General features: G+C 48.2%; 1 protein-coding gene across 1 annotated transcript in view; it reads right to left on the bottom strand.

Annotated features, from left to right (window-relative positions):
• Positions 1-15864: 15864 nt before the first annotated feature.
• Positions 15865-23582, bottom strand: part of DDHD1 (DDHD domain containing 1) — a 66494-nt gene continuing 58776 nt past the window's right edge. Inside the window, exons 9-12 of the mRNA XM_017825505.1 lie at positions 22710-22859; positions 21145-21397; positions 19294-19473; positions 15865-16915 (exon numbers count right to left, since the gene is read on the bottom strand). Coding sequence (XP_017680994.1) covers positions 16734-16915; positions 19294-19473; positions 21145-21397; positions 22710-22859 — 765 coding nt within the window. The 3' untranslated portion in view covers positions 15865-16733. The remainder of the gene's footprint in view (positions 16916-19293; positions 19474-21144; positions 21398-22709; positions 22860-23582) is intronic.

The following is a 23582-nucleotide window of genomic DNA, read 5'->3' as shown; positions in this document are numbered from 1 at the left end:
ACCAAGATTTGAGACTCACAACCGTCCAGCCTGGTCCTTCATGCCCAAAGGTTACAAAATCACAGATTACAATCCCAGAATGGTTTGGGTTGGAAGGGACCTTAAGGACCGTCTCATTCCAACCCCCTGCCATGGGCAGGGACACCTTCCACTATCCCAGGTTGCTCCAACCTGGCCTTGAACACTTCCAGGGATGGGGCAGTCACAACTTTTCCTGGCAGCCTCCAGAATAAATCCTAGCACGCAAGAGATATTTACACTCAGGTACCAGACACGAAGCCAGAGCAAGGAACCTCCTCCCTGGGTAAGTCAAGCCAAGGTTTTGTTGCCCTACAGCTACAAAATCTCACCTCATTTCCATGCCGCAGGTTCCTGCCATCACCCGCGGTGCACTGGAGCCTGCCAGGCTTGTGCTGCAGGACAAACCCCGCTGCAGGGCTCTTCTCTGTTCCCTCTTCACCTTCTTTCCAGGAATTAGGCTCAGTTAAGTTCTCAAAGCCTCAGGCTGGGAGTTTTTTTCCTCAGCTATCAGCTCCTGGCTCGGCCTGTGTCAGCCCTCAGTTTCCTGTTGACATTAATCTCTGTGCCGTCGTTTATCTTTTATCCTTTTTCTATGTCCTTCTGATGTTTCCAGCTGCCAGGAGTGACCTCCTTCTGATGTTCCCAGCTGCCAGAAGTGACCTCCACCGAGTGTGACTCTTGCCTTGGCCCACAAAGAAAGCAACGTGCCTCAAATCATTCTCTGGTCGGTTGTCCCCATGGTCAGAAGGGTCCTTGCACTTGGTGTCCTTCTGAAAGGGCTGGTGGGTCCTGGAGCATCCTAAAACATCTGTTTTAGCCAGAGGGAGTTGTTAGCTGGACACCTGAATCCATGTGATGGAGAATTTGGATAAATCCCAGGTAAATTCTCCTAAAAGCCGATTGATCCCCAGGGCTGCAAAATATCCTTCCAGCTCCCTGCTTGGTGCCTGAGTGTCTCCCAGCTGGCATTCCTAGGACCCCCTTCCATTGCTGATCTTCCTCTGTGGCACCTGTGCCCGAGAGATGGGTTTGGTACCACTCACCTTGGACTCTTAATGTCACCTCATGACTTCCAGCAGTAACTGCTGCACAGGGATGCAGGAGCATGTCCCACTCAGCTGCTGCCCTTTCCATCCATCTTTCAAACACCTCCAGAACCCCCAGGGATGTTGGACCATTGCCTCCATCCATCCCAAAGGTTCAAACATCTCCCACCCCCCCTCTTCTCCCATATTATACAACATATTAAGCCACTTTCTATTGTCCATTAGATTTTTTTGAGCCTTTGCCTCTCCCGTTCTGGCTTTTTTCCACCTCCAGAAGGCCTCCTATTCATTTGCCTCTACAAATACAAAGTCCAGGCTGGAAGGCTGGATTTCTCCCATGGAGCTGGGGCTCAAAGAAAACCCAAATGTCACGCAACACTCAATCAGCATCCCCGGGGTTGGTGACTCTGGGGTGTCAGAGGAAACACCCAGCGTCATTTATCCACTGTTAGTCAGCAACACCAAAAATCCCAAATAATTCATCTGAGGGATCTGACATTCCTCTGCAGAGCTGGCCAGATAGTGAAAAATGTCTGTTTGGGAATGATTTACTGGGAAGCAACGGGAGGGGGAAAAAAAATCCCCAAATTACACCATCAATTATTCACAGCTTCTATTCAGGCCCTTTGGGGGCAGTCACTTGATGGAAAGTGGAGCTGTGGGAATGCACCCTGTGCTGGCACCCAGCACCCTGCAGGTCTCCCAGGTCAGGAAGGAGGGGAGGAAAACTGCCCCTGGCACCCTGTGGGGCCCTGTCCTGTGTGATTCCAAAGTGGCAGCCCCACGGCCGGCACCACCAAGTGCTGCAGCACCAACCCCCCACCCCACCCCAGCCCTGGCACCGACACATCCCGTTATCTCTCCAGCCCTGGCTCTCCCATCCCCAACGGTCCGGGGAAACTGGCTCCCGGCCAGGTTTTCCCTCTATCAGGGCGAGGCAAAGCTCATCAGTCAGGCTTTGTTAGGGAACCCGAGGGGCATCCCTGAGATGTGCTGGGCCACGCCCACCCCCAGGGACGTGCTCTGGAGTTTGCTCTGGAGCACGGTGCACATCCCCAAACTGTGGAATGGGGAAGCAAATCCAGCCCTGGGGATGGGCTGTCCAGTGCTGCTCAAGGCACATGAGGATGGGGAAGGACTGGGATGATTTTCCTGCTGTGAAACCCCCAGAAACACCAGGCTGGGCCACCCATCCCCTCTGGATGGTACTGGGATGCTCCATGCTGGCCTGCACCACCAACCCTGGTGCCAGGGTCCTGTCCCCAACCCACAGCCCCTAAAAACACTCTGAAGTGGGCTTATTCTTCATCCCCATGACCAGGGATACAACAGCAGCAGCTCAGAGGGGCGGGATGGGGAAATCCAGATGTGGAGAGCAGTTGGAACACACTCATGGACCAATTATCCCCCAAAACTTCACACCTCCCCTTCATGTGGCATCCTGAGAAGGAGCCACACAGCCCTGGGCTCCCCAGGGAGGGTGTCCACTGCCCCCAAGCCCAGCCAGAAGGAAGGAGAGTCTGACAGCAGAAACACCACCACTTCATTCCCACTGTCAGGTCCCAGAAGCATCCAAAACCTCGGGAATCAGGGACTCCAAGCAAGCCACGCTGGTGCAGGGAGTTCTCCAAGGCTGCATAGCCCCAACAGCCAAACAAGTATAGCAGCAGCCCCATAAATCACACCTGTCCTATAAATCACACCCTCCTGATAAATCCCACCCCTGCTGCGGAAAACTGAGGAGGAGGAGGAGGAGGAGGAGGAGGGAGAGGAGGGCACTGAGGACATTTGGCTGGCTTTGGCTGCCTTTGCTCATGTGCTGGCGGAGAACAAAAAGCACAGGAGGGTTTTTATTGATTCCCACGTCAGAGCTCCACGAGAGCCGGGTGATAACGGGCACCTGAGCAAAGCTCTGACGCCACAGGGACACCATGGGGTGTCTGGGGACACAGCCCTGGTGGAAAAGGACACTTTCACCCTGTGTGAGTCCCCCAGATTTCCCCCAGACCCCAAGTCACACGTTCAGGGGGAGTGACTCAGCATCGTCCCCTACAACCACTTCTCTTGGGTGTCCATGGGGCTGCCCAGACTGCTCTTGTATTTTGTTTTTAACCAAACTCAAATATATCTGCCCATGCAGGGGGGTTGGAACTAGGTGGTTTTAAGGTCCCTTCCAACCCAAACCATTCTAGGAATTTGGGACTTTATATCCTGGCTCCTCTTGCTGGGTTCAGGGTGTGTGTGAGCAGCCTCCCTGGGCACAGATTACCCACAGTCCCTGATCATATCCTGGTACAAATGGCTGCAGCCAAGGAAACGACAACAATTCTCTCCCTATTTTACAGATGGAGAAGCTGAGGCCGGACACACAGCAGTGACCAGAACCACTGAGGACGCAGCTCCCTGCTGGAGCCGGGATCAGGATGCACGGGTCGGCTGGTTTGGTTTGCTTTGTGGAAAAGCACAACAGCCCCTGTGTGCAGGATTGGTTAAAAAATAACCCCAAATTGCTTCCTTTTGCAGGGAAATTAACACCGGGAGGCTGCAGGGAAGCAGGAGGGTTAGTGCCCTAATGGACACCGGGCTCAGATTTCCCGGTCACATCCATGTCTCTCCGTGCGGATCGCCTCGGCTCAGCGCCGGGCTAAATAAAGGGATTTGGGGAACATCAGTCAGAAAATCGGTTTCTGATATTGCAATATTCCAGGGGTTGAAAATACCTTTTATTTGCCTCTCAGACACCCGAGTTCCCCCGTGTAGCTGCGGCCCCTGAGCAGGTTCAGGAGCCCGTTGCGCCGGGAGAAGCCGGAGACGGATGATGCCCAGACAGCTGGATGGTTTTGTGCTTTTTCAGCTTCAGTCCTCACCGGAAAGGTCGGATGCAGGCGGGGTGGTAATGCAGTTAGTGCTGGAAAAATGGAGACAGAGCAGGTCGGGGTGGTTTAATAAGGTCCATGTTATTGAATCAGCCTGGTGGGATGAATTTTGTCTCCGAGCAGAGCTGGGGGAGCCACTGGCAGCTCCTGTAGGAAGGAGGGGTGGGCTCTCAGCCGGCCAGGAATGGGCAACCATGTTGGGAATGCCCCAAATTCCACTGAAGCTTGAAATTGAGGTGACTTTTGAGCCCCTGGAAGACACACAGTGACTGCAGCTGAACTTGCTGTGGTGCTCTGACGGTTCCTGGTGCAGCCCCACATTGCCTGCAAAATAGGGACACTGGGGAGCCCCACTTCAAGTTCATCAGCAGATCCTGGTGAGACAGGAGGGGGACAGATGAGGAAAGGTTGAAAGAATTCAGGGTCTTTACCCTGGAGAAAGAAAGAATGATGATAAACCCTCCTTTACCTGCCTGAAAATGTTACCTAGAGAGGGAGGGATGGAAGAGGGAGAAAATGTGCTATTCCCCCTTTCCACAAGGGATGGGCAAAAAGCAATGGACAAATCACTTGGAAAAAAACTCAGATTATCACTTTGGGGAGACAGTTTAGATATAAGGGAGTGAAAGAGGGAGGGGAATCACCATCCTTAGTGGGTTTTAAAGCTGAGCCAGGAAACAGGCGTCCTGGGTGGTCTGTGTGCCCACACTGTGCCAGCAGGGCTCTCACACCTTCTCTGGCCACTAAAGGCTTTGGGCAGCTCATTGCTTAAACTGCCTGATCCAAAGAGCAACAGCTTCATTCCAGCTTCTTGTGGCATCCCTGCCCATGACAAGAGGGTTGGAACAAGATGATCTCCCAAACCATTCTGTGGTTCCGTGTTCTCTCCCAAGGTGGGTCTGAAGTTACTGCCATGCATGGACTTGCTCCAGTCTCCATCTGCAGGTAAATGTCCTCGCTCACTGCGTGCTGAATCCAGCACTGAGGATGCCCCAAACTCCACCACATGTTGGAATGATGGTCATCCACTTGTGTCCTCACAGCTGCAGGTGGCTGAGACCTCGGGACAGAGAGCAATCACTGCTAGACCAACAAAAATACCAGTGACAATCCCCAGCTGGGAGCAGACCAGAACTTTTCATCCCTGCTGACAGTTAGTGCATAGGAAGCTGGTCTGGAATGGTTCCTGAGGTGCAGCAGGATGATATTGATGGAATCAGCAATGATCAGGCACATCTCGGACCTGCTGCTCCCTGGGGAACGGAGAGGAGTGTGTGGCAGATTTTCATCTCTGGTGCTGCAGGCACAGCACAGACTCTCGAAGTGAAGAGTCAAACCCAGTCACCAGGGCAAGAAGCTGCAGGAACCAGCTGGGGCTTGGAAAAGGGGGGGGGAAAAAAAAACCCAGCCAGAAAAGAAAACAACCTGCTGCCTTGAGAGCTGCCTGTCAGTGATGGTTGTTTGAACATGGCAGAGTATCAGAGAGCTGGGGAGCTGGATGTGTGCACGGGAGGACGGTAGACAGAGGTGGTTGCCAGTATTTTCTGGCACTGTTGGGGTGGAAATATCCTTCAACTCCTTAGATAGCAAGCCGGAGATTACGGAGCGAAGGAATGTGCTGCGAGACACTGCTGCACACAGCCGTGGGAGGGTGGGAGGAGAAGCCAAGGCCCATGGCAGCATGATAGGAAACATCCTGGAGACGCACAGGGAAGAGGAGAAAATCAGGTCAATGCTCTGAAGTGGCTTAACAGGCCCCCGGGAAGCTCTTGGGAAGCAGATGGGAAGGGGGGAGCTGTATGGGGTGAGAGGAGGTCACCATGGCAGAGAGATCATGGGATTGTTGCATCACAGGATGGTTTGGGTTGGAAGTGACATTTAAAGCTCATCTCATTCCACCCCCCTGCAGGGACACCTCCCACCATCCCAGGTTGCTCCAAGTCCCGTCCAACCTGGCCTTGGACACATCCAGGGATGGGGCAGCCACAGCTTCTCTGGGCAACCTGTGCCAGGGCCTCACCACACAGTCAGGAATTTCTTCCCAATATCCCATCTAACCCTGCTCTCTGCAGTGGGAAACCAGCACCCCTTGTCTATCAGGATGGGGGCGGTTGGTCATTCCCCATGATGGATGCCATGGTTTCAGCTGGGGCTGCTGCTCCATGGGCAGTACGGACACAGGGAGAGCCCTGGGAACCAGGAGCCAAAGCAACGAGTGGGAGGTTCAGTTCTGCCTTCTCAGGGGTAGATGGGGGGCACTGGGCAGGTTTGGGATCCCAACCCAGGCCTTTGCTGCTCTGCCATCTTGGCCTGTCAATGATGAACAGGGTCAGGGCATTTATCACCTTGTTTGGCTCCTCAAAGCTCTCCACACCAAGCACCAGCAACTGTTGGCTCCTTGTCCACTTCTCCGTCCAACAGCCAAAATCCTGACACATCCAGGTGTTTTTTTTTCAACCATAAGGTTGTGCTGCCAGGCTATTTTTTTCTTTCAAGCCTCCAGTCCCCTGTCCTTCCCTGCAGGGCTGTGGAGTGGCCAGGATTTGCTTCCATCTCTCCATTGTGTTTTGGACACTGGAGATGCTGCCAGCTGAGCAAGGATGGGTTATTCCAACCTTTATCCCTTGCAGGGATACACCTCTGCCTCCTCCTCCTCCATCTCCCCAGTGATGACACTGGATGACGATAGAGCCAGGAAAGAACAGTGATAACAGCACTGGAAAGAATAAGGAAAAAAAAATCCACAGTAAAAACCCCAAAGTTCCATCAAATCACATGGAAATTTGGCACCAGTTTGCAGGAGTCACTCCTGGATCTCCAAGGAGAGGTTACCATGTGGAGGGCTGGGTATAAATGACTTGTCCTTCCTGGAAGAGACCCCAGTGGAAAGATGGGACCTGCTGTCCAAGAGAACAAACCCAAGTCCTGGGAGCAGCACTGGGATCTCAGGTGGCTTTGGCAGGTGGCACCACAATTGCCACCTTCTGTCCCCAAAGAGCTTGTGGTCACAGCAAGTGGCTTCCCAGGTGGCACAGGGAAGAGCAGCTCCCATGCTTTGGAAGGGGCAGGGAGAACGAGAATCCAGTTTTCTGTTCCCTGGGAGAGGTGCCAGGATCAGGCAGGGACACCCTGCAGTGTCCTTACATGTCCTTCTGCCGTCACCCCAACACCCAGGGATGCGCTGCTGGAGAACCGCTCAGCTGGAATTTTCTTTCTCTGGAAAATTCCCAGCCTGGAGAAGCCCCGAGTTAACTTTCCAGGCAAGGTTGTAGGAAATGAGAAGTGCTACAAAGGCTGGCACGTTCCTGCTCCCCTGCATCCCACAAGATCAAACAGATGGGGGTTGTCCTGTAAGGAAAAACGATTTCGGGGGAAAAAAAAAAAAGAGATGTTCTTTGCAGGATAGCTGCTCCAGAGACCACGGGTGACATTTCCAGCAGGGCAAGGAATGCTACACAGTCATATCCCAGCTAATATGAGGAAGATTTGGGCTCATTTCCAAGCACTTTGGCTTTGGGCCAGTCACTTAACTCTCAGCATCTCAGTTCCTGCAGCTGGAAAAGGCCAAGCTGTTCTTCCCAGTCTCTGGCATCTCCTGGGCTGTCAGGACTTTGGGAAGTGAGGATGGGATGCTCATCTACAAGTGTGATGGACTCTGGTTTTCAGATACCCACTCCCGTGCTTGCAGGTGCAAGGCCAGGTTCAGGAAGCATCACTGGAATGATTTATAGCCTGCTTAGGAAATCTGGCATCAGTGGTGAAGGTCTGGGGGTCAACAGAAGGCAAAGCCTTAAAAGAAATCCAGCAGGGACATGTTGGTCTGTCTGTCTCTCCAAGATCCTTTCCAAGCAGCATCCCCTGACCTTAACTTCCAGCATTTCTTAAAATAAACAGATAAAAGGCCAAGTTCACCTAATCACACAATCACAGAATATCCTGAGCTGGAAGGGACCCACAAGGATCACTGAGTCCAACTCCTGGCCCTGCACAGGATCCAGCAGGGAGATCTCATCAAAATTCCCTTGGGCATTTCCTCAACATCCCAGGCACAACAATCCACATGGGAAGGGCATTGGAGCGGGACTGACCAGCTTCTGGAAAACCATTTCTGGGGCAGGAAAGCTCCCCAAAGACACCAAGCACCCAAAAACCAGGTAAGCATCTTTCTGCTCCTCCCTTCCAGGACACCCGTCCTCTCCTCCCAGGAGCTGGGATGTTTTAGAGCTCGCGGAGACGACTCCCAGAGCTGCCTGCAAACTAGAAAACCTTCTGTCAGGAAGAAGTCACAAGGCATCCTAACCAGAAACATATTTGGGGAGTGAGTCAGTGGAGGGGGAAGCAAAAAAGAAAGTTGCACCCTTTAACTTGATGAAAAAAGCATATGGCAACAGCCAGTATTGTGAACAACATTCCCTGCTCCGGCAGCCGAGCCAGGGAGAAAATCATGACTCAACTGTTGCATTTCATCCAAATCTAAAGAAAAATCTCCTTCAGGAGGGGTATCTGCAAGGGAGAGTCAGCAAGAACTGATTTAGCTGGTTAATTAACTAAATTGTTTGGAGAGGGTGAGATTTTGCAGCAGGTTTAAAACCCCTGATTTAAACACAGCTTTGGTGTGTGTTTAAAGCGTCACAAGTGAGCACTGCAAACGTATCTAACACATAAAATGCATTTATCCGTGCTCAGATGCACACACAGCTTCTCTTGATAGCACAGGATAAACTCAGGAGGAGCCTGATGCTTACAGAGGAACAGCTTGCAGCCAGAGCTCCCGCTTCCCCCAAAAGGCTGGGAATACTTCCCCATAAATCATAAAGCCAGGGAGGCCAAGAATGCCATCAGGGTTATGAAGCAGGACTAGAAACTGGCAAAACGTTTGCTGCAAAATCCACAGGACTCTGACTTTCCTGTGGGGACGTATTGCAGAGCGCAGGAATGACATTCCCAGGCATTCCCAGGCACTGGCACTTGCTGAGGCCACTCAGAGTCAAAAGTCACTGCAGGAAAGGAGTCTGAAGCAGCAAATCATCGACATTCCTCCCTCCCCCCCGAAGACTCTGGTGGCAGTAAAGTTGTAACACTCGGGCAGCCCCAGGACTTGGGAAAGAAAGTGAATAATCCCTAGAAAGCAGCCTGGTGTTGGGTGAGGAGCTGACACATCAATCCCTCCTGACTTAAGCCATCCATCAGTGCCCGAGTTTAGGTGGCTCTGGGACAGGAAACTCAACCCAGCTGCTCCTCAGGGGCTGCTCACAGAAAATGGGCTGGAGGTGGTGCACCAGGTAACCCCCAGGATTGGGACAGGCTCAGTCATGGAATTGTTTGGGTTGGAAAAGCCCCCTAAGATCATTGAGTCCAATTGTTCCCCCAGCACTGCCAAGCCCACCACTAACCCATGTCCCCAAGTGCCACATCCCCATGGCTTTTAAATCCCTCCAGGGATGGGGACTCCACCACTGCCCCTGGGCAGTTGTGCCAGGGCTGGACAACTCTTTTCCATGAAGAATTTTTTCCCAACATCCAATCTAAACCTCCTCTGGTGCAACTTGAGGCTGTTTCCTCTTGTCCTGTCACTTGTTACCTGGGAGAAGAGACCAGCAGCTCCCTGGAGACAGATGTGTGTGCTGTGGGCTCCCTGCTCCAGCTCTGGGGGATCCCATCTAAGCAGACAGGAGATGAGCTGCCTTGCAGGACTGTTCCCAGATGAGTGTGGTCGCTGGAGGAACTGAATCCCACCAGGATAAGCCTTGTGATAGTGATATACTGGGTAAGTTCCTTAGCTCAGGTGTGCTCATGGTGAGTAGGAGGGGATCACTCAATCCCAAAGAATAGTTGATAGGACAAAGGGTGATGGTTTTAAACTGCCAGAGGGCAGGGTTAGATGGGATATTGGGAAGGAATTCTTGGCTGTGAGGCTGGGGAGGCCCTGGCACAGGTTGCCCAGAGAAGCTGTGGCTGCCCCTGGATCCCTGGAAGTGTCCAAGGCCAGCTTGGACGGGGCTTGGAGCAACCCGGTCCCTGCCCACGGTAGGGGATGGACTGAGATGATCTTTAAGATTCCTTCCAACCCAAACCATTCTGGGATTCTGTGAGTAAGAGGGTGCTGGGGCAGGACCGAGCCCCCGTTGGGAGGAAGGTCTGTACCTCTCATCCTGCTCTCTGCCATCTGCTGCGCGCCCACGGCTCCTGATGGGAACATCAAGCTCCGACATGTGTTGCACACGTGCTGGCTGATACACATCAGGCTGTTCCCCAGCGCTGCCAAGCTCTGCCTTGATTTAATCAGCGCCTCTCCTGCCTGGTTTGTCTCCCCCCTCCTCCCCTCCACATGCAGATGTGGTCTATCCAACACGAAGGTGGATTCGTGACAGCGGAGCACACATCCATGGAAAGAACATTTCTACCCTCTTCCCTTTTCTGCAGCCACCACAAAGCAGACTCACCTCCCTCCCTATCTCCTGCTGGTTTTTAATTCTCCAGTTTTATATGAAAATTAAAACTCCCCCCACACACACACAATTGCATGCGAGGGTCAGTCTGGAAGGCATAAAGGAGAAATCCCGAGGAGTTTGCCAAGAGACAGAACTGTCCCATCCCAACATCAGGCTTTGTAAACACAGAACATTCAACTGCTGTCTCAGTGTGAGCCCTCCCTAGAGAGCACACAAGGCTGCATCCCAGACCTTTAAGGATTCCTTTTCCAACAGGATCTCACCTCATCCAAAGCACAGAGATTAACCGAAGGAGCCTTTCAGAGCCCAGAAGTTGGGAAACTATTTGGGAAAACACGGGTGGAATGCAGTGGTGGCATTGCTGGAACAGACTCCTGTAAGACAGAAGCTGGGAGATAAAATTATGGAATCCCGGAATGATTTTGGTTGGAAGGGACCTTAAAGCTCATCCCTGCCATGGGCAGGGACACCTTCACTATCCCAGGTTGCTCCAAGCCCCATCCAACTCAGCCTTGAACACTTCCAGGGATGGGGCAGCCACAGTTTCTCTGGGCAACCTGTGCCAGGGCCTCCCCACCCTCACAGCCAAGAATTTCTTCCTAAAATCCAATCTAAATCTCTCCTCTTTTAATTTAAAACCATCCCCCCTTGTCCTAAAAAGTGGGGTTTGTTTTCTAAGTCGTCTGTCCCTCTTTGCAAATTAGTCTAAGAATTTCCATACTGAAAGTGCATCTTGCAATGCTGAAAGTACGTGGAGTTATTTTTAAAACTTAACTATTTGTTACTTAAAAGTAATTACGAATGTGAAAATTTCTGACAAATCCTGCAGTAATAAAATATCCACATCCAGCGGGACACGGGCATTTTCCGACTGCAAAAGATGGATGCTCCCCGTTCAGCCCTTCAGCTCAACACAAACGGGAGCGGGATGGAAAGGTGGGAAGATAAAACATCTGTGCATGTTTTGGCTCTTCTCATCTTTCAGAGGTTTTTGCAATTTTGCATTTCCAACAGGAAACCCCTGCCCTGGGAGCCGGAAGGGGGGCCTGTTCCTGCCCAGCTGGACTCACAAAGGGCAGGAACTGGGGCAGCCCCATGGCGAGGGGGGGAGCCCCAATTCCTCCCTGAGGGCTGGCTGGTTTCATGAGAGATTTAGTTTAGATATTGGGAAGGAATTCTTGGCTGTGAGGGTGGGGAGGGCCTGGCACAGGTTGCCCAGAGAAGCTGTGGCTGCCCCTGGATCCCTGGAAGTGTCCAAGGGCAGGTTGGACGAAGCTTGGAGCAACCTGGGATAGTGGAAGGTGTCCCTGCCCATGGCAGGAGTTTGGAACTAGATGACTTTAAGGTCCCTTCCAACCCACACCATTCTGGGATTCTTTGGTGGCAGCACAAACTTGTTTTTAGTTTTGGGTAGGTGTGAGAGACAGCAGTAGGTGCAGAGATCACAAATCCAAAGCCAGCAGAGCTGCTCTCCTTTCCCCCCTTCCCATGGCTCTGCTTTCCAACCAGTCTGGGCTTTGTGCAGGCAGAGGAACACGAACAGAAAACCAGAAGGGCACAGTGAGATGGTGAGACAGAGCCGCCCTTTAAGCACACAGCATGGGACCAGCCTGAGATGAGATACTGACTTTCTGGAGAAAGAGGCATAAAACCAGCAAGAACAACAAACTGGATGTGGGGCCCTTGGAGCTCGAGTGTCTGGTCATGGCTGCAGCCTGCTGAGAAATCTGGACTTCACCTCTCCCATCTCAACCCCATGGGAGGTTGGAACTAAATGATCTTTAAGGTCCCCTCCAACCCAAGCCATTCTGTGGATTCTATGATTCTGTGTCCATGCCCACGATCAATGAGGCCCCAGGGAACGGGCAGAAATGGTATTTTATTTATGAAACAAAGAAAGAAGTTAATCCATGGCAGATGCTCTCAGAATTGTCGAATGAAAAACCCCTCTTTGGATAAATCATCGAGGATTTCCAAACCACAAGAGATGGCTCCCAGGACATCTCGTGTTTGCAGGGTGCCCACTGATTTCTCACTCCCAAGGGGAAAGGACTGGCCAAGGTTTGCTAGAGAGCTGCAGCTGGGGAGAGAGGGGAAAAGGCTGAGGTTGGAATTTGCTTTCCAATGGGACCAGAGAGCACTGACCTCCAGGGTGAACTGAAACTTCATAGCCAGGTATTTCTCTCCATGGATTAGGACTTCTCTTGGAAGAGGAGTCCGTGTCAACACACTGTGAGCTGTGCTGGCAGTTTTAGTGCTTCAGCAACGGCACGCAGGGAAACACAGAACATTGTGTTTCTATAGCAAAGTGTGGGTCAAATGGGCCCCCAGGGAAGCAGGAGAAACACGAGGAGCAAGGAACAAGCCTTAGGAGAGACCAGCCCAGCTCCACTGCCGGCTGACATGCCAAAATTCATGGACAATGACAGAAAGTGCTTTGTCAGTCCCAGGGTTCAGCTGACGGCAGCAGCCAGAGACGACACAAACGCAGCGAGAGGGAACATGCAAACCCATCCTGGGAGCTGAGCACGTCCAGATGGGATTTGCTGATGCTGAGCTTTCAGGAGAAGTCTGGGGGATCACAACACTAGGATCTGCCCCTTAGGATTCAGGTGGGTGCCAAAATTTCCCTTGAAGTCTTGAGGATGCTCAGACAAGCACGAATCAAGTGTCAACTCCAGCAGACAGAAATCAAGCAGAGATGAAACCCCAGCACTTCAGAAGAGGTTTGAGTGTCAGAGGAGAGAGACAAGATATCTAAAAAATACCTGTGGAAGAGAGAGGGAGAAGCTATACCAAGAAAGGGGTGGTTTTCTGGTAGAAAATGATTATTAAATGCAGCTCAAACTGGGTCTTGGTGTGTAAAAGCTTCCTGATGGTGACTGAAGATGTTTGGCAGAGACTGGGGAGGTGACCCTGTACAACCACAGATAAATCACCTGAAGGCCAAATTGAGCAGAAAAAACGATGCATGGAGGCAGAAACCTAATCTCCAAGCCAATAATGGAAAAACAGGGAACAAGGAATTCCAAATAAACTTGCTGGGCAGAGGGCACACAAATATACATTAACTATCTAAATGCAAACAGTTGACACAGTGATTCATGGACTCGACTTGAATAAAATCAATTCCCAACTCTTCAGCTACGGGCAGAATCGGCTCGATGGGAAAGGAGCACCAGGAGAGCAGGAAAGCAGGAAGAAGAGGTGGCAACCAGGCAAAATACAGGGATGAGAACGTGGAACATATTTCAGTTCGGCCTGATAATGCTAATTAGGAAAGGAGATAAAATAATTGGAGTTGGCCAGCCAGACTGTGAAATGAAGCACAGGGTGTCTGACTCCAGCAACTCTGGCAGGAAAGCAGAGCGTGAGTGTATATAAATGGAAAGGAGGTTGTAGTAAAACCATGACAGAATAATTAGGAGCAAAGGGACGGAATGAAGAAAAAATAATAAAATTAAAGCTCATTATCTGCAAAAACGACCTTGTCAAATTTGGACAAAGAGCTCAAGGCCAAGTTTTGAAAACAGGTCGGTATCAGGCCCGAGACTGACAGTGGCGCAGAACATTCCCCTTATCTTGGTTTCTCAAGAAAAACCACCAGTCAACACAGCTTGGAAAGCTAAACATTGTCCTTGCAGAGGAAAACAAGTCAGTAATTGGAAGCCAGGACATTCCAGCTCTGTATTATGCCACAGACCATCTGACCAGAAAGTTTTAAGCATGAAATCTAGACTTTAGCATGCAGAGACGTGACCCTACTTGAATCCCTGCTACACCACAGAACAGAAACGGGGCAATCCTTTTTCTGCCACCTTCAAAATCTACTTTTTAAACAGGATTTCGTCTTTGCAGGAGGATGAGAGATATTTTTTTGAGGATTAAAGAGATGAAAGCCTGCCCACAGCGTGCTTAACATCTCTGCATATACTTAAAATAAATCTCCATTTATTCTTTCAAGGTGTGTTTTTTGTTTGGAATTAAGCTTGGAGATAAGTAGGTGGTCCGTGGAGTTACTAATTAGAGCAGAATCGTAAATAAACACGTCCATTAACTCAGGAAAAATGCCAAGGGCTGAACAGGTATTGGTCCTCATTATCCCTTCTCCTCCCAGCAATATGATTTACTCCTCAGCTCCATCTTCTCCCCGATTTTCCAAGGGGCACGTACCTAAAAGTAGGATCCCATCCCTTATATGGAGAGCAGTCAGCAAGTACCAGCATGTTCTGAGGCGAGGGGAGCAGCTATTCCATAAATCTGAAACATGTTCTGGACAACAGCAGAGTTTACACAGACCACAAGAATGACAGGAATTAACCCCTTTTGTTTACAGCCTTTAAAAAGGGATCCACTGTGGATCCAGGGGTGTAAAGGGATAAGGCAGCAGCGACACGATCCAACTCCGACTCCTGAAACACCAACCACGCACATTTGGAAACGCTTTGCACGTGCTAAATATAAAAAAGGAGATTCTCCTTTTTGTGTTTCAGTTGTCCTGATTAGGAAGAGCTGATTAAACAACTTATCTGGGAAGGCAGTACTGTAAACACCAGGCTGTTTGCTGGAGCAGAGGTGTCCAGCTCCCTCCTCTTGGAGGGTTGTTTTCCTTTCTTACGATTGCTCATCACCCAAGGTAAACATGTCAGGCAGGAGAGCTCCAATTTTCTGAGGCCAGATGGAATTTTTCACAGACCCACACTGAAGCAAGGTCCTTTCCACCATTTGAATGCTGGATCCTGGTTCCCTGCTGTTTGTGTCGTCTTCCCTTCCCATCCCCTCCACTCCTCCCTTCCGTGTTGTTTTTTCCCCCTTCAGAATTATTCCCAAGTCCATAACACCACACAAAGTCCTAGATCCCAATTCCTTCCCCCAGCAGCCCATAATAAGTATGATTTGGGAGAAGAGCCACTGTCTCCCCTCAAAAAGGGAACTCTGGATGGTTTCCATATCTCAGGCTGCTGCTCTGGGCTGATGCTGCCACATCTGTTTACACTGAGAACTCTTCACCAACACCACAGACTTATTTTTTGTTGTTTTTTTTAACTGAAATTTAGGTTCTGCAGCTTCCACATGTGCCATCCAGATCATAAATACCTCAGGCAAAGGCAGCTCAGAGGTCAAACATCCGACATTTCTACTCCAGAGCCTTCCAGGTTGTTTTAATCCTTTCATCCCAATATTTCCCTCTTGACTTCTAATTAGCTGCAGATACAAGCCTAACCTAAATGCTGGTATTCTCAGGCCTCACCAAGTTTATTTTATGGTGCTCCCTTTCCTCACGATAAGATCCTTGCACATAAATATACATATGTTTTTATACAAACACACACATATATATGCATTTAATTGTGGTAAACAAAGGACAGCTGGATCCTCTGCAAACCAATCTAATGTGCCTGAGAAGCACTTGGAACCTGAGAAAGCAAAGGCACACACTTACCTCTGAGAAGAACGTGACTGATGTCATTTGTGTGAAACCACAAATATTTATTTTTAATGAAAAAATACTTAAAGTGTGCCACAGTGTCCATATATTCATTTGAATAGTAGTACAAAGATATGTATTTCTGAGAAAAAGTCTTAAACACTGTAGAAAATAAATGTGGTTCTTAAATTATGTCAAAAGAAACCAGTAAAAAAGTCATGTTTTATACACTGGAATAAAATGAAACGATTAGAGAGAATAATAAATTATAATTACAGTATTTCAAATATTTGCCTCATGCTTTTTTTTTTTTTTTCCTTCAGCATTAGTTTTCTAAATGTGTCACGTAGAATAGGCCCCCAGAAGCCAGCAGTCAGAATGGGCTTTCAATGTGGATAATTGGATGTGGAGCTGAATAAAGTCCTGGAAAAATGACACCACCATTGGTTATTCACCAGTACATAAAACATCAGAACATGGCAGTTTTAGGTTTGCATTGAACTATGTATTTTTGTTACTGGAAATTAATTTAGTGGGTTTTATTTTTGAATCAACTAATTTTTGTACAGTTTAATGAACTAAACAGCAATTATGGTCATTAGCAAGGATGTCACCCAAGCACACTGCACGACGTGCTTACGGGATGGACACGCTGGATTTGGCTCTTTACACAGCCCACGTTAACAAGAGTTTGGAACCCTTTCAGGTCTGATCAAGCACTGCAAAATGTTTAAAACTATAAAGTGCTTCGAAATACAAATCATTTTTCCTCTTTAGAAACAGGAAAAAAACCTCCAAACATGCACTTAAACCTGAAACCTCCACGCCTTGGGACGCTGCAGCTCTGCAGTCAAACATCCGTTTTGTGCCACTGGTTTGAAAAGTTCCTTTCCCATCCACAGTCAGAAATTCAAATAGTGTCTAAATTGGATTTGTCAGTCTCTTCCTGGTCTTGTTTGTACATGAAGGTTAGAAGGAACAGAGCAATATCCAGGGATGACCAGTAAGCAGTGTGGGATGTGACTGCGGACCAGTACCTGCTCTCCACGAGACCTTCCCTGAGCTCAAAGTCGATCCTGTGCTCCAGTTCCACTGGAAAATGAACACGAAACAAAAATGGTGTTAGAACTGTAAAAACACCAGCATGTTTTGCCATCAGCTTTGGGTTCTGATTCTACTTGTTGTACATAAAACAAACGTAATATCTCTGTGTTTACGTTTCACGGGACACTCGACCAAATCAAAGTTTATTAATATACAAATACATTTTAATGCACATGCATTTAGCACAAACCTGACCTGAGAGTGGTGCTTAGCTCAGGAAAACAAAAGCTAAAAGGAAACTAAACCTGTTCTTAGAGGTCCTTTCCAACCTATATGATTCTATGATTCTAAAGCTTGGGAAAAGCTGGCATGTTTTTAAGCAGCTGTTTTCCTTATAGTAACTCTATAAATACATTTATTTATACTTGTTATGATAACTACAGAGAAATAGTCAGCAAATGCTGAGGCCCCACTAGGAAACACTGTCTTTCAGAGGGTGGGTGCTCAGAACTTTCTGAAATAAATGGATTTCTTTCATTTTTAGTGTTTATACAAGGAGACTACACCCAATACTACAAGTCCTTTCTGCAAAGTTGTCCCTCCACAGCTCTAGCCCTTTTAATATCCTGATTATTCCAAATATATTTCAGCAGTTATCCTTTTATTTCAATGGCTCTTTGATTAATGCCACACTCAAAGCAATTTCTACTGCATTTTAACTGGACCGATGGTTAATCCATTGTTAAGGCACTTTAGTTGTCAGAAAATCTCTACAAGGAGCAATAGAATAAAAAGGACAAAAAAACCTAAAGGGCTGCTTAGCTACAAAAGCCAGCCCCCCATATTGAGTCAAAAATGCAGCCATTTATCAAAGCCAGTTTGAAAGAATTTTAATTCTTGGCTCCGAGAGCACATAAAGGGAGCATCGCACAAGCACCGGCATAGAACGACACGTCTCCGTGCTCTCCCAGGAGCATCACCCCACTTTGCAGCAAGGAGAGGGAGTCAGAGCCTTGGAATACCAGGAGACAACCACAGTCATTTCCAGGAAGATGTGTACATGCAAAAAAACCCCAGTGGCTCTGCAGGAAGGACACCCCGACCGGCTCCGAGAGGCCGTTACGGGACTTGGGCGGCTGCCAAACCCCACCACAAGCCGCCCTCTCAGAAGCAAAGCCCTTGGCTGTGGATTGCATCATTCAGCCTCGCTGGCCTCTGCTCCACGTTCTCCTTCTATGGAGCAGGGATGGCTTTCAGCACAGAGGGCTGTGGCATCCATGCAGAAAGCCCTGGACGTGCCAGCCGCCCCCGGAAGGAGCTCGTGGGCAGCTCCGTCCTGCCCCTCTATTTCCCTCGAGCCTAAAATGAGTTTCTTGTCCTCAAACAGTGACTCAGACAGGTTATCTGTTGTGATGAACAGACAACAATCCATCATGTGAACGCTGTCACAAGATACAACACACTTGTGACTCCTCTGATTGCAAAAATCCCCCCCACCCTGCAGCGATGGGGAGTTCAGAAATAAAATCAAGAATGAATTCCCTTAAAGGAAGTACCTACATTTTTAAAAAAAAAACCCTCAGCTGCTAAAATTGCACTTTATGTTCTGGGTGGTTCAGATCAGGACAAGGGAGGCAACTTCTGCTTCCAGTATGATGTGTCTTTAAATCCAGATTGCTTCAGAATTGGAACTGTGTGGGGAAATAGGAAATGTATGGGGGAGAAAGGGTTTAAACTGACAGAGGGCAGGTTTAGGTTAGAGATTAGGGAGAAATTCTTCCCTGTGAGTGTTCAAGGCCAGGTTGGACGGGGCTTGGAGCAACCTGGTCTAGTGGAAGGTGTCCCTGCCCACAGCAGGGGTAGAACGAGATGGTCTTTAAGGTCCCTTTCCACCCAAACCATTCTATAAAATTTAAATAAATCCATTTAATCATAAATGGTAAGTGGGATTCCATGTAGCAATTATATTGCTTTTCTATTGGAAGTCTAGGAATTACTGATATGCAGATCCCATTAGCCCAAACTTTTATAGGCATATGTACATACATGTACATATGGTGGACATGTATGTACACATATAGAGATAAACCTCCTTTGAGAGGACAAAAAGATTAAAGGAAGAACAAAGAGTCAGTCGTTGGAGTCTTGAGAAATTCAAAACACAGGAACAGATTCACAGAATCCCAGAATGGGTTGGGTTGGAAGGGACCTTAAAAACCATCTCATTCCACCCCCTGCCACAGGCAGGGACACCTTCCATTATCCCAGGTTGCTCCAAGCCCCGTCCAACCTGGCCCTGGACACTTCCAGGCCCTGGACACTTCCAGGCCCTGGACACTTCCAGGCCCTGGACACTTCCAGCTGTGGTGCAGCCACAGCTTCTCTGGGCAACCTCTGCCAGTCTGTCAGGTGGACTCATCACCCACCTGTGGGTTCGAGGAAGCCCGAGCTGCTGTGGGGTAAAGGGGGTGTCCCAACAGTTGTGGCCTTCTTGTCCTCTCCCTCAGCTCCTTCTTTTCCCGTCTCCATTGTCTGTGGGGTTGTGCTGGATCGGCCAAACCTCGAGAAAAGCATCCCTCCGAGGCCCTTCCCGATGCTCGCAGCTCCTGCATCCGGCAAGGAGGGGGAAAGAAACCCCAAGGAGCATAAATCAAACTGCAAATTAAAGTCAGTGTAGCACCCACTAATTAGAGTTGAGTGACAGGCGACTGAAAACACTCCTCGGTGCTTTTCTAGGGTGGGAACAGCTCATCTGACTGAAGAGTGCACTGACTGAAGAGTGCACTGTTTATCCCAAGACTAATCTTGTGCACAAGCAAAAGCTGTAATTTGGAAACTGCATTTAGGGGAAAAAAAACACATGAGATCACTTCTGCTGCGAGAAATCTGGTACTTCAAAGGACATGCTGTAATTTCTCTCTCGTAAAAAGTCAAAGACAAAATGCTTTATAGCAATGTTGGCTCCTCCTGCACTTAAGAATCCCATCAGGACATTTAAGGCATTCTTCTGGTTAAGGGTCCTTAAGTTGGCATTGCCCTTACAGACATTTAAAAATGTTATATCATCCTTTAAAAGGACTATTTTGGTTGCTCAGGAAGACGAGTGTAAAAGTTAAGAGCAGTCGTGTCGTGTCGTGTTTTATCCCGACTTTGCTGCCACCTCATGGACAAGACATTAAAGTTACTATAGTAACCCAAAAAAAAGCCACCCTGCTTTGAAATACTACATATTTCTACTTAAGGACTAGACTGCGTTTATATACTTTACTTATTTGATGGGGAAGATTCCTGGCACTAAGATTATTCCAAATCCTACACAGAGAGCTAAAGAAAAGCCTTGAGTCAACAAAAACTGCAAGTGCATGCTCAAGTATAAGCTCCAGTGAAGGGGGTTTAAGCTCACTTAAACCAGGGCTTATTTTGACTGAGAAAGCCAGAAGGGAACAGACTTTATATTAAAACAGCCTGAATTTCCTATTGTAGAATCATGAGTTAAATATAACTGTAATAGTTTACATGGTGTGATTTTTCTCTTATTCACCAATACCAGAAAACGTAGTCAGAACACAAGCTTTAATTTAACTTTTTTTTCCATGAAATAGAGTGGAAACTATTAAATCATTGGGATGTTACTTCAGTAAGAGAGACAAAAGTAAGGCAACAATAGCATAAACTACATCATCTTCCAGCAAGCCCTGACTCCAGCATATGTAAACTGTTTTTTATTTTGAAGTAAAACATCAGCTGGGATTAAAACAAAAAAATTAAACAAAACCTTTCTGATTCTGTGAAACACACAGGAATAGAATCATGGGACCTTAAAGATCACCTAATTCCAGCCCTGTCCTGTGGGCAGGGACACCTTCCACTAGACCAGGATGCTCCAAGCCCCATCCAACCTGGCCTCGAACACTTCCAGGGATCCAGGGGCAGCCACAGCTTCTCTACTCAACCTGTGCCAGGGCCTCCCCACCCTCCCAGCCAGGAATTTCTTCCCAATATCCCATTTAACCCTGTGCTCTGGCAATTTGAAGCCATTCCCCCTTATCCTGTCCCTTCAGGCCCTTGTCCCCAGTCCCTCTCCAGCTCTCCTGGAGCCCCTTTAGGCCCTGGAAGGGGCTCTCAGGTCTCCCTGGAGCCTTCTCTCCTCCAGGTGAACCCCCCCAGCTCTCCCAGCCTGTCCCCAGAGCAGAGTTTGCTTGTAACTCAGCACCACGGAGCAGTGAAGCTCCACAGGGGGCTCCTGTTCCTGACCCAAAGGGCACAAAGGACCTTACCCAATATGCTGGCTTTGCCTATGTTTGTGATGGACTCCCCGTAGTGCCGCCGGACCATCACCGGGGACGTGGTCGGGCTCGGCGCCGCCGAAGCGCTCTCGCTGTCAGGAACTGAGGTAGGTTCTTTTGTGGGGTTGAGGAAACTTGGCTTCATGTGCTCGTAAGGGAGGGGGTTTGCCGTGTTGTACCAGTGGATCTGGACAGGCGAAATGTTGCTGTAGTGCTTCAGAATTAAAGGTTCTAACCTATAGGCCTGCAAGAGGAGATTAAAAAAAAAACAACGAAAAAACAACCTTTGAGCGTCAAGACTAAAAAATAATCACATTCTTTTCACATACAGAGTCCTCTCCAACCTCAAATCCAAAATATCTGTAAGAAGCAAAGCCTAGAAGCTGACAGAGTTTTGGTGTTATGGTCTGATTCACTTTTATTTTCACAGGGAAGTTCACTTTCACCTGGAAGATTTATGAATTGCCCAGTTGTTTGTGCATTCACTTTAGCACATGCAACACCTGTACCTGACTGTTAGCAACACACAAGTCCCTTTCAGATGGATTTTAATATGCACTGCCAGAGCAAACTTTGTATAAAGTTAAGCTGATTTTGCACAACAGAGAGGGAGGAACTGGCTGTGTAAATGTTTTGTTTGACGACTCTTTGTTGACCCCTGTGCAAATCGTCAATTCTGCTTATTAAAAAAATAATTTTCTATTGATTCATTGTTTTTCTTTGTTTACTTAAGTGTAGAAAAACATTCTGCACTTCTTTATCTTAAAACTAAGTGAAGTTACTCTTTGTGGGATCACAGACTGACCATGTTCTACACTACCCAGGAAAATTCTGATTTTGGAGTAGCTGGAGCTGAACACGACCTTGAGATGAGCAAGAACCAGCATGTTTGGAAAGAAGTCTGAATATACTTCAGGTGAAGCACTTTAAATGCAAAAGCATCCCCCAGTTGCTATTCTACATCAAATTCCAAATCAGGTTTGCATCAAAGAAGTTGCCAAGGTGATGCAGCTTCATCATCCTGCCCTTTGTAACAGATAATGTAGGCTGTCTATGGAAGAGTGTAAGGACAGGGTAAAGCTACACCAATAATTCTCTTCCAAGTACTATCCCACCTCTAACAAGCTGTTATTCAGGATCATTTGGGAAAAAAACAGTCTTTTTTTTTTCCTGTAGCATCTTGTAAACTGCTTGTGAAGCCTTTTTTAACAGCAGTATTGTCTTTGAACAGATGATATTTAGTGCAAGTCAGAAAGTTAAACACAAAATCCTCATCTGTAAAGGATTATTTCTTTGCAACAAAAAATAATCAGTGTAATCTCAAATGTTGTGCTTATTAGTACGAAAAGAGAAGCAAAATATATGATACCTCAGGCAATTATTTGTAGGAATTGTTATTCTACAGTTCCAAAACCCGAGACATTGTACAATACTCATTAACAAATCGTCCTCTGCTGGAACACACTCGGTGTTGATTCACACACTTTGCAGATCACACATTATGAGAGAGCTGATGCTTAAAAACAGTCAAGGTAAAAGCTGCAATTAAGACTCACCACTGGATCTGTTGGGTGAAAAATATTTAATAAGCGATTACAAATTGTCCTGGGCAGAATATGGTCCTGACTCCCACTGTTTCCTGGACGGATGCCACGCAGTGCCAAAAACACTGCTAATGGAGATCCCATACAGAAGAAATTCTCAACCTAAGGAGAGATTTCATCCATGTTAATAAGGATGGAAATGAAGCTTTTTAACACAGCGGGATTTGATTTCTCTCACAACTGATTTCTCAGTTTCAGAGAGGGACTCAGATAACATCAGTCAGTCAAAATGGAGAAGGCCACTATAACATACAGACATGGAGGTTCAATTTCCCACTTCCTTTGGCTGCATGTTGTGGTGCTACACAGCTGGAAAACCAAAAAGCAAGTCGGATATTTGAACTCAGAGTTCTACCAACACTGGAAAGGCTGCAGCAAGAAGAGTTTGGATGACACCAAGGAACTATGATTAGTCTGATTTCTCCTGAACCTTCCCAAAGCTAACCACACCTCTTTAATCTTAACCCTAACCCAGGACACTCTTATGATTTTTTTTTTTGCTACACACACCTCAAAATACCTGGTGTCCAGTGAACAGAATGGTGCTTGTCACGAGTGCCACCCCATCCCACGCTGGGAACCACAGCCCAGGGACAGGGACAGCAATGAGGGATCCTCACATCACCCAAAGCTGCTGTGACCTTGCTCTAAGTCCTGCCTCCAACACCAAGAGGCAACTGAGTAAACCTGACCTGACACATCTGCCAGAGGTCACTGAGCCTGCATCAGTGGTAACAACTTTTGGTCACTGCCAGCCTGAGGCTGGGATTCAACGGTGACCTAGAGGTGAATGGCTTTGTATCCCATTACCAATCCTCAGACATT

The sequence above is a fragment of the Lepidothrix coronata genome, unplaced genomic scaffold (assembly GCF_001604755.1).
Source record: "Lepidothrix coronata isolate B3197 unplaced genomic scaffold, Lepidothrix_coronata-1.0 Scaffold119, whole genome shotgun sequence".
In the NCBI taxonomy this organism is placed as follows: Eukaryota; Metazoa; Chordata; class Aves; order Passeriformes; family Pipridae; genus Lepidothrix; species Lepidothrix coronata.
This window is presented reverse-complemented; position numbering and strand designations above follow the sequence as displayed.